Genomic DNA, 10,502 nt, shown 5'->3' on the forward strand with positions numbered 1-10,502 from the left:
ACAAAAATGAAAAAAAGTAGATGATTTGACATAGGGCAACCAACAACTTCCGACCAATTATCTATTTTGACATAGGGCAACCAGCAACTTCCTACCAATTTCAATTTTTCGTGCTTATATATTTTGTTACCATGGAGAATCACGCTATTAATAGAGCGCAAGCCCTTCTCATGCTTTCATCAAAAAATCCAAAACGCTACTAACAAAGTGCAAGCGAGGAATCCCAAACTCCGAGCGAACTTTTTGAGCAATGATAAAATCGAGCGAGTTAATGAGAGGCACTTTATCAAAACACACACAGCCAAGAGCTCCTGTAAGTCACTCATTTCTTCACTATCAGTATCCTGTTGAATTTTATTTAGCTTTTATGAGGAATCTACTAAGATCCCAAAAGACAATATTGAAGGTCAACTATAGGCAAGAAGTTAGTGTTGCATCAACTGTTGCATGCTTGTCTCCTCGCGTTTCTTAAAAGAGAGAATCTTAGTAAAATCCATTAATATTTTGTTCCCAACTTTTATTAGTCCCCCCCCCCCCCCCCCCTCTCGCATCATGCATGCAATAAACAAAGACTCCAGAGTCAAGACCCTGTGTTTGCATGTGAAAAGCCTCTCTCTCTCTCTCTCTCTCTCTCTCTCTCACACACACACACACACACACACACACACACAATGTGCAATACGTCTTTGATGACTCTATGGAAATTCATGTGATGTACCCTCCACCTTGCTCATTTTAGCAAGGTTGGTGTCCACCACCACATCCACATCTAGTAGTGCCACCTCCATCTTCAAGCTAAGATTCAACACCAACCAACCCATCCTCAAGCATAGCCTCATATGCCTCAATAGACCACACAAGCCGTAGTACATCTCCGAAGCCAAACCAAAAGACAACACAACATTAAGCCATTGAGGGCATTCTCCCCTTTGAATGTGGCTCTTGGTTGCCACAATGGGGCCTCCCCTGCCACACGAGCCGACTCCCACCTCAAGCTAAGATCCAACACCAACCAACCCATCCTCAAGCATAGCCTCATATGCCTCAATAGACCACACAAGCCGTAGTACATCTCCGAAGCCAAACCAAAAGACAACACAACATTAAGCCATTGAGGGCATTCTCCCCTTTGAATGTGGCTCTTGGTTGCCACAATGGGGCCTCCCCTACCACACGAGCCGACTCCCACCTAAGGAGCATTGCAAGATTTTGGGCCATCAATTCCCTCTCCAAATAGAGTGGGGTAGGATGGCTGCTCCGTGTGAAAAAATTGAGTGGAGGGGTGCCAAACAGGCGGAACCGAGGGAGGAGCAGTTGGGCGTCCCCCTCTGGGCCGATCTCCTCATCCTCCGACTGAGCCATCTTTGCGGCGTCTCCATTAGCAAAGCTATCACGCAATGTGGGGTCCACTCCCTCCCGAAGAGGCTCCCTTAGCCTCCTTGCTCTAAGCATTCTTGCAAGTAGAGCAAACATCAACCCTGCCTAGTTCTCACAAACCCTCTTGAAGACTCTACTCACGTTTTATTCACTACAAAAACATTGAGTTTTTTTTTTTTAGTACTCACAATAGTGAGTTATAGATATATTAGATATCCAAAAAGAATTACATGGCCATGCTCAAGAGCCATGGCATCAGAGAGGCAAAACCACACCAACACCATACAGTTCATTGGTCAGTACAACAATACAACCATAGATGGTCAAACAAGGGCGGCTATCCTCGACACATAGATTGAACCTAAAAATTTCGAGGCCCATAGTCCCCTCACCGAGATGCTTTGTGAGGTGCCTCCAACGAGAAACCACTTCCACCAATCATCCGTTGCCTCGATTAGCATTCCAAAAAATTTGAAGGAAGCATAGCAACTCCTCGAACCACAAATCCACCCAAGAACCGAACAACATGCAAGCTATTCTTGGTGAGCCAAACACCAACCCAAGAGACAAACATTGTTGCGCCAGTCAGTGCCACCAAAAGAAGGGCGTTTGCCAATTGCCCCGCTCTTGTCGATTGATGCAACTGAACCAGCACCTGAAATTGGCTGTCCAGCTTCCCCCCCAAGGAGGGGTGGGAGGGTAGCCTCTCCCAGGAAGCAAAAAATAAGGAGGAGGCACGGGGTATGTAAAACGAACAAGGGCGGAACTTCAAGAAACTCGCACCTGAAGTTTGCCTAGTCCCTCAGAATCTCATCCTTTCCCCTCCGCTATGAGATGCCCAACTCGACATGACCCCCAGCCGCCTTGTTGCAGACTCACTTTGGAGGCCTCCGTTCATGCTCATCTCACAGGCCGTAGCTACAAAGCACATCCGCTCCTCACAGCCCTACCTTAGTATTAAAAAAGAAAAACATTTGAGTTTTTTAATTTTTTTAAGGGAGCCTCCTAAACCTACTCCCATTTTTTTAAAAAAGGGAGCCTCCTAAAGGATCTGCGCCGGCGCAGATCCTTTTAGGAGGCTCCCTTTTTCAAAAAAAAAACTCAATGTTTTTGTAATGTTAATAAAATGTGAAAGGGGAGTACCCATGTCTTTCAAGTGGGTATCTTAGCAGATACCGTTTGGAAAATGTAAATGAAAGGCAAAGGTGCATAAAAGACAAAGCGAAAGGGAAATATCGTGGGCAAGCTACGAGCTGAAGACGACAAGTGGTGAATGCATTAGGTTGGAACAATGATGTTTTTTTTATATGCAGTCTGTCATGTGCTCGACATAGAGTCTGTTGCGGTAGTGAACCGGCTCAAGCCAATGATTACAATCTCGTTTTGACGTCTTCAGTTCGAAGAGCGGTGCTTTCATGGGCATTTTTGTCTCATGCAACTGAAGGAATATGGTGATATTTTGTGTGAGTAGGTGCCAACAATTTTGGATTATGGTGAGATTTCGTGTGAGTAGGTGCCAACAATTTTGGATTCAATTGTTTTGATGATGCTATTTGGAGAACTAAAGGGAAAGGACTAGAGTGGGGTAAAAAAGGGGGAGGAAGGCCCATAGAGGAGAGAGAAAAAGAGAGATTGTTTGGGGAACTTTTTTGTTCGCTTTGCTGGCAGTTAGTTCTTTTTTTGAGGCAAAAAATTTTCTTGCGTACGCAAGGAAGAAAGTTGGAGCGAGACGATGGATCCGATGCCAGAGAGGTAAGACAGTTTGGCAAATAGATGAGCGTAAGATGGGGGCTGAGAGGGAGTTAAGGAAATGGGATGCTACGGGGCCATCATTGCTTTTCTCTCTCTCTCTCTCTCTCTCTCTCTCTCTCTCTCTCTCTCTTATTGTCTCACTCGCCAGTAAGGAGTAGCAGGACCATGCCGAGCACAAGGAGCACATATTGAACAAGGGATGAGAATACAAATTGAGTCCCTTGAGTTGTGGTGGGGATGTGTGGTAGATATTGCACAAAGTCTCTCTCTCTCTCTCTCTCTCTCTCTCTCTCTCTATCTATCTACGTCTTTGTGGGAATTGTCCGTTTGTTGGGTTATTAAAGCACTATTGATCGTAGCAGGGCCATTCAGCTAAGGCAGGGGACAAAGCCAGGTTGGGGAGGGCTTGATGCGGCAATAGACAGGTTGCACAAAGCATGAAAAAAAGGGGAGGTGATGGTTTTGCTCAGTGTGGCTTGCAAGGGCAAAGATAGAGGAAAAGACAAAGGGAAATGTGAGGTGGGGAGGGAGCACAGTTGTGCAGTGCCAGGCAAGAGCATGCCTCTAATGGCGACATGCGCAAGGAGTTCAATCTTTGATGCGTGTAAACTATGGTCTGTGCAATGGTGCTTTGCAAAACATGAAAATTGTGGTGGTGTCTCCTAGTACCATGGAGGGCATCCAAAAGGAGTACGTCTCTAGTTTTTCGCTTCGATATCATGTGTGTGTGTGTAATGGCACAAGCAGTGCCAGCATGTGGTAAATGAACGTAGATCAAGAGGAGCTGGACAAGGTGGGTGGGTCTGAGCATGGCAAGGTGGACGGCGAGGGACGAAGACGTAGGTGAAAAGGCATGGAGGGGGAGGAGTAGCTGCGTACAGGGGGGCACTCAAAAGGTTTTTTCTTTTTTTTATCTCCCTCAAAAGGTCTACATGTGCACGTTGACACACACCCTTTGAAGAAGATTTTTTTTTTAACTACAAAAGAAGGTCTACGTGCGCACGTCGACACACACCCTTTGAAGAAGATTCTTTTTATACTAAAGAAGAAGAAGAAGAAGAAGGAGAGAGAGAGAGAGAGAGAGAGAGAGAGAGAGAGAGAGAGAGAGAGAGAGAGCGCAGGACTAGAAAAATACATTTTCCCTAACCGGTGTAAATAAGGACAAACTTGAATTTCTATCGATTTTTAGGTTAAAATTTGAAGCTTTTGCCAGTAATTACACTAAAACTTGTGTAAATTTTCCTGGTTTTAATAAAGGCAAGCTCCTCCCCATTTTTTCTTTGAGAGCAATTGCCTACACCGCACCACATAGGACAAGATGGGCCCATGCCATATAAACATTCGCTCGGATTTTTGTTTGCTCGGATTTTGTCGCTCAATGTATAGTAAGACTCAGTGCAAGCCATTCTCATGCTTTCATTGACAAATTCAAAACGCTATTAACAACAATCCTAGCAGTAATTGATTCTCCTTTTTTTAATTTTCTAAAAATTGTTAGCACATACTTATGCTTTCATCGGAAAATCCAAAACATTACTGCATGTTTAGCATGTGCTTCAAGTCTTCACCTGGGTTGTTCTACATATTTTGTACCAATAGTTCTCCACCCAACCATAGAGGGAATGGTAAGGCATTAATTACAACATCAAGACTATACAGTGGTGGCTTGGCTATTCTCACTAGCCCGATCGTTCCCAAGATCACCTCCAAGGGCATCAGAACCCCCTAAACCCTGTCTTGTTAGAACTTTGCAACCAAACTGACAATGTGGTTGAGCGATCTCAAAGCCAATCCACCTGACTGGCCACATAGACTCCGAAGTGGCTACTATCTCTTGATTTCTGTTATCGCCACTATCATTTTCAAGCACATTTTTGAAGGTCAAACAACCAATGGGGAAGAAAACTTTCATCTCGATAAAATTCTTGCTTCCGACTTTTGTTGCAGACGACCGGCCCACTATATTTTGGATTGTGCTTCTTGAGAAAGGGGCACTGAAGGTAGCTTTCATCAGCTTCTTGTCCAGAAGAAGCGCCACCTAACGCGAGACAGACACACAAACACGTGCACACAGTGATTAATGCAAATCGCTCATCAAACGCTTACGGGTATGTTTCTCTGTCGTTCTTCCTCCCTGTGTGCGCGAGCTCGTTTCTAGCGATCTTGTTTCATGGCTCGCCTTGTTCTTGTTATGATTGTCGGTTGTGCATGCATGTTGCGCAGGATTAGGGTACCTCGGTGGTGTTTGTTATGATTGGAGCTCTTTGAGACAGCCAGCCGAGTGATGGGAAACTGCTGCAGTGATGGGCGTCTTGACAGCAACAAAACTTCGGCCCTTCCAAGCTATGTCGCATCAAATGGTAGACCAGGTGTGTCTGCTTGTGAAAATTGCTCTCTTTAAACTTCAATGGATGAAAAGTTTCAAGCAAAGAAGCTTTTGAATGGTTAGTAGATTGTTTGGATTACTCCACTTCAAGCAAGGCATGTTAGAGATTGCAGTTTGGCCTGCTGTTTTTCCGAATTGGAGTTAGGTTATAGTTAATTATTGGTATAGTTTCACAAGTAGTATGAAGGGTACAGAGTTTGCAGATGTAAGAAGGTCTTATAAGACGTGGCCTTCTCAAGAGCTTTGGAATGTGTTGGGCTGATAGATCAATGACATAAATTGCAGCACTAATTAAATGGATTTGCTGTATCGACAATGAAATGATTTCACAAAAGGCTTTTGCACAATGCAGAGTCTAGGTATGGATCATTAGTGTAGAGAGGGAGACTTTTGGGTACGCAGTGCTGTCGTGTATAGTGCAGGTTCTTGGCATTGTTACTTGCAAAATGGAAGTATGGAAGAACACTTTGACGATGATGGGGAAAGAATTTATCATGCAAAGCCTAACTGTGTTCTTTACATTTAGCATATTATGTGGAGGAGGCAATAAGTTTACTTGAAGTATATTGCTTTCATTTGGGATAAATTCAGTATTGAAATGCGCAACCACCATGTCGAGGTAGGCGTATGGCCTTATAATGCTGTTAACGTGACCTTGAATTCTGAGTCAGGTGCTGCTGCTGCCCACAAAGTCGATGCAACATATAGCAATGCTCCCGCAAATACGGCACAACCCATTCAAGCTCCTTGTTTATCCATGGAGCAGTTGAAGGAAGCCACAGAGAACTTTGGGCCCAAAGCTTTGATTGGAGAGGGCTCATATGGCCGCGTGTACTATGCAACTCTTGATGGAAAGGCTGCAGCAATCAAGAAGCTTGACACTACTAATCAGCAAGAGTCAAATGAGGAGTTTCTATCTCAGGTAGGATGGCCTTGATTTATTCTCTCAGGGATGAGCCTATAGCTGGTTAAGAGAGGTTCAATATCCGATTCTCAAAATTGCAGGTATCCATGGTTTCAAGGTTAAAACATGACAATTTGGTCGAGTTTGTTGGCTACTGTGTTGATGGAAATTTGCGAATCCTAGCTTATGAATTTGCAACAATGGGTTCTCTTCATGATGTCCTTCATGGTAATGAGGGTGCTCAAGTTCTTGCACAGCTGTCAATTCAAAAATTGCTTTCTTGCAGCTAGCAATTGTGTCTTTTTGTGCTGTAGGACGTAAAGGCGTTCAAGGTGCTCAGCCTGGGCCAGTCCTCGATTGGATGCAGAGGGTGAAAATAGCTGTTGGTGCTGCTAGAGGGTTGGAATATCTCCATGAGAAGGTGCAGCCACCTGTTATTCACCGTGACATTCGGTCAAGTAATGTCCTCCTTTTTGACGACTTTACAGCAAAAGTTGCAGATTTCAATCTTTCAAACCAAGCCCCAGATATGGCTGCTCGTTTGCACTCTACCCGAGTCCTGGGGACCTTTGGTTATCATGCTCCTGAGTATGCCCTGGGCCTTTCTGCTTTCATTTAGTTAATTGCTTGCATGTCTTGCAGCCATCCCTCTACCCCTATATTGCTTTAATTTATCTTAAATGGGTTCAATTTATCTTAAATGAGTTCAATATATCTTAATGGATATCTTGCTTTTTTAGGTATGCAATGACTGGACAGCTCACCCAGAAAAGTGATGTGTATAGCTTTGGGGTTGTATTACTTGAATTGCTCACTGGAAGAAAGCCTGTGGACCACACCATGCCCCGTGGTCAACAAAGTCTGGTCACATGGGTAAGGGTTTCTCTAATTTGCCAATGTGCATTTGAATCCTTAATAGCCTTCTAACCATTGTGGCTTTGCTTATGTTAGGCGACTCCCCGACTGAGTGAAGACAAAGTGAAGCAGTGTGTAGATCCAAAGCTGAAGGGAGAGTATCCTATGAAGGGAGTTGCAAAGGTATGCCTTCCTGCTTGTATCTTGAAATTAATGTTGCCTGTGGCAGTTTGGTGCAGGCAAGTCGTTTTATTTTTTGACGGTGGATGTGAAGCTTGGAGTGTGCTAAAACTAGAATTGGTGTTAATTATTACTAAATGAGTGAGTTGCAACACACATTTTTGGCTTTTCAAAAACAATCCTTAGTGAAGAAGAGAGTTAGGCGTAGGTTTGAATATTCGATCATTTCAATACTTATAGATCTAACTTTGCATGTGAAGCCTTGAAACCTTATTTGTTTCTTAGTTAAATGGGTCCCTTCATTTCATGACCTTACATGACTTCCTTTTGGCATGTTAAAAACTCTCTTAGAGGAGAAGCAAAGAAGCATACAAATTTTTGAATGCCTTTTTTTCAGTTTTTAAATGGATCCCTTCATTTAAGGGCCACATGATGTCTTTTCAACTTTTTGTTTTAGAACACCGTTTTTTTAATTTGTAAATGGTCCCTAAATTTTAAGGACCCGATGTCTTCCTTTTCAACCTTTTGTTTTAAAATACCATCATGAGCCTCCTCCTTGTTCATCTTTATGTTTTAGAATGCCAACGTGAGTCTTCGCCTTGTTGGTTGTGGAGTTCTGTTCTCTATGATATGGAGGTTAGCTTTTGAATTAGTTTCTCTATTCTAGTTTGTAGGGGAATATCTAGGAGTAAAGTGTCAGTTCAACAACCATCTAAATTGTTGGCGTTTTAAAACAGGCCATAGTGAAGAAGGGAGATAGGCAAACATCTAAATATTTTATTATGTTTTGTAGTTCCTGGATACCTACATTTGCATGTGAAACGTTTGGCTTTCATTTGTAAATGGGTCCCTTCATTTAAGATCTGCATACGACTTCCTTTTCAATACTTGGTTTTAGATTGCCAATGTGACCCTTATTCTGCTCATCTCTTTTGTCTTGAGTCATCTTTAAGTAACTGTTATTTTCAACCAATATTGCTAGCAAATAGAATAAATATTTAGTCTTACATCCTTACCTGCTTTGTGTTGTTTGTCTGGTTGTGTTTTGATTGTGCGTCCTGTACGAGTGTTTAGTTCCTCTCAAGTTCAGACTTTTTGAACCCTATATTATCTAAATGTTTGGGGATACCTTGGGGGTTTGGACTTTTATCTTATGCACCTACTGGATGACTTGACCACTGTGATACAATTTCTCTTTGTATGCTCGTGTGTGTGTGTGAGCATATATAGTTCTCACTATTGGGCACTGACGATGTTATTGGGGACGATGTAGTATTTAGTCAATACTATGCATGATGGAGCTGATGGTTACATTTTTCTTACGAGTCTATACCTCGCGCTTTCTTTTAGTAGTGAATTTGGGCTTATCCTGGATTCATCTTGATATATAACTGTTATTGTTGACGACTTGACAAAGGAGGTGGTCGAGTTATCATGCTCTTTTCTTTAGTATGCTGACTTGCTTGTGAATGTGCAATTGTTTTTTTATGTGGGGAAAGTTGACAACTTTGATGCATGACGACGTTTTCCCCGCCGTGCAGATGGCAGCAGTGGCAGCCCTTTGTGTGCAGTATGAAGCTGAGTTTCGCCCCAACATGAGTATCGTTGTGAAAGCGTTGCAACCGTTGCTGACTCTCAAACCAAATCCAATGCTAGTTGATCCGCAGACTTGACGTGGAAGTTCATCTCTTTGTTAAGTTTAAGGTCGTGGAGTGTCATGCTCATGTACCATTATTAGTCTTTAGGGACTGTAGAATTGCATACAGGGACCAGCCTTGAATTGCAAGGCGGGTTTCTTTGAGTGGATTCATATTCATAGGTCTCTTTTATATTTTTTTGGGGTCGAGGAGAGGTGGACTGAGTGCATGTCGTGCTTGCAAGACATGTTTGTATACTTGTTATTCCTCATATGATGTATAGGCTGTTGTGTGCCACTTTCTTTTGTGGTGCTGGTTATTGTGACCTTGATTTGGTTAGTGTTTGTAATAGTAAAGGCTGGGAGGTGGTTATATTCTCTTTCATGTGCTATATGATAATGAGGAAAAAGTGCATCATTTGACCCCTCTCGCACATGCAACATTTTTTGGCACATGGCGAACGAGTAACTCGAAAAGTTTTTTATTTCTCACATATACAAATCGTGGTGCCCTTTCTCGCCAACAATAGCTCGCTATTCTTTTTTAATCAAAGATGTCCTACCTAATCTTCACATGGCTATAAGGGGTCTTTGTAACTTTGTAATGATCATGTCAGTCATCCAATGATTTAAGAACTATTAACAAAAAGTGCTCCAACAGGGTTTCTTTTTGGCCTACATTAGGCTTTCGCAAAGCATAGAACTCTCTGAGAGTAGTTGTGGACTAATGATGGCAATTTTTTCTTCCTTGTTTTCAAAGAGGGGCTTACGTATATGTAAGCCGTTGTGAGAGAGTTGACATTTGCTTTCCTATTTTTATGAAGATGAACACTGAACAATGGGTCAATACATGCACTCTCTCATCCTCTAATGTAGGCCATTGTGACTTTTTCACCTTATTTTGTGCGTGTGCCAGTTGCATTGTTGTCATAGCTTGCATGAATTTTTGAAGCGTTTGTTACTTAAAGATCATTGACGGTTAATTGTGTTGGTCGCCTTCATGCTATGTATGGATGCCAAACGTTCATAAGGACACAACATTTACTGAAGGATTTCATACTAGCAATTGTTTTAGACATTGTCAATCTGTCAGGGTAAAGCACCTTGTACGAAACCTTGTTCCTTGGATTTGAACCAATATACAAAGTGATTGCAGAATTTTGGGGGTGGTTGAGTGTACTAGGATTTTGCAACCCCTTGTATCTTAAAAGACTTTAAGAACTCATTAGCCTTCTTAGCATGTTTGAAGGTTGTGTGCACTAATCCCAATTTGGGTGGGACCTTTTTATTTGCAACTACAATTGTAGGTTAGTTTTATATTGAGCAACATTGCTAAAGTAAAACATACATATAAGGGTCATGATCTACTTTGCTTGGCCTCACGTAAAGGCATGGCACGACAATTTTTTTGG

At 42.5% G+C, this 10,502-nt stretch overlaps 1 protein-coding gene across 1 annotated transcript; it reads left to right on the plus strand.

Moving 5' to 3' along the window:
* The first annotated feature begins 5,075 nt into the window (after positions 1 to 5,075).
* Positions 5,076 to 9,468, plus strand: LOC147425222 (protein CYTOSOLIC ABA RECEPTOR KINASE 7-like). The gene is made up of 8 exons (XM_086499593.1): positions 5,076 to 5,237; positions 5,353 to 5,498; positions 6,187 to 6,437; positions 6,521 to 6,647; positions 6,734 to 7,007; positions 7,160 to 7,292; positions 7,371 to 7,457; positions 8,996 to 9,468. Exons 2-8 carry the CDS (start codon positions 5,414 to 5,416, stop codon positions 9,125 to 9,127), a joined length of 1,089 nt encoding a protein of 362 aa, XP_086355719.1. The 5' UTR covers positions 5,076 to 5,237; positions 5,353 to 5,413; the 3' UTR covers positions 9,128 to 9,468.
* Positions 9,469 to 10,502: the final 1,034 nt, after the last annotated feature.

Source organism: Adiantum capillus-veneris, chromosome 25, assembly GCF_014529385.1.
Source record: "Adiantum capillus-veneris isolate H3 chromosome 25, ASM1452938v2, whole genome shotgun sequence".
In the NCBI taxonomy this organism is placed as follows: Eukaryota; Viridiplantae; Streptophyta; class Polypodiopsida; order Polypodiales; family Pteridaceae; genus Adiantum; species Adiantum capillus-veneris.

What these genes read in the sequence shown, in the direction of transcription:
- LOC147425222 (XM_086499593.1), top strand. Translation starts at nt 5,414, where the DNA reads ATGGGAAACTGCTGCAGTGATGGGCGTCTTGACAGCAACAAAACTTCG. An exon ending in ATGAGGAGTTTCTATCTCAG is followed by an intron (nt 6,438 to 6,520) that starts GTAGGATGGCCT and finishes TCAAAATTGCAG; the next exon opens with GTATCCATGGTTTCAAGGTT. An exon ending in CTATGAAGGGAGTTGCAAAG is followed by an intron (nt 7,458 to 8,995) that starts GTATGCCTTCCT and finishes CCCGCCGTGCAG; the next exon opens with ATGGCAGCAGTGGCAGCCCT.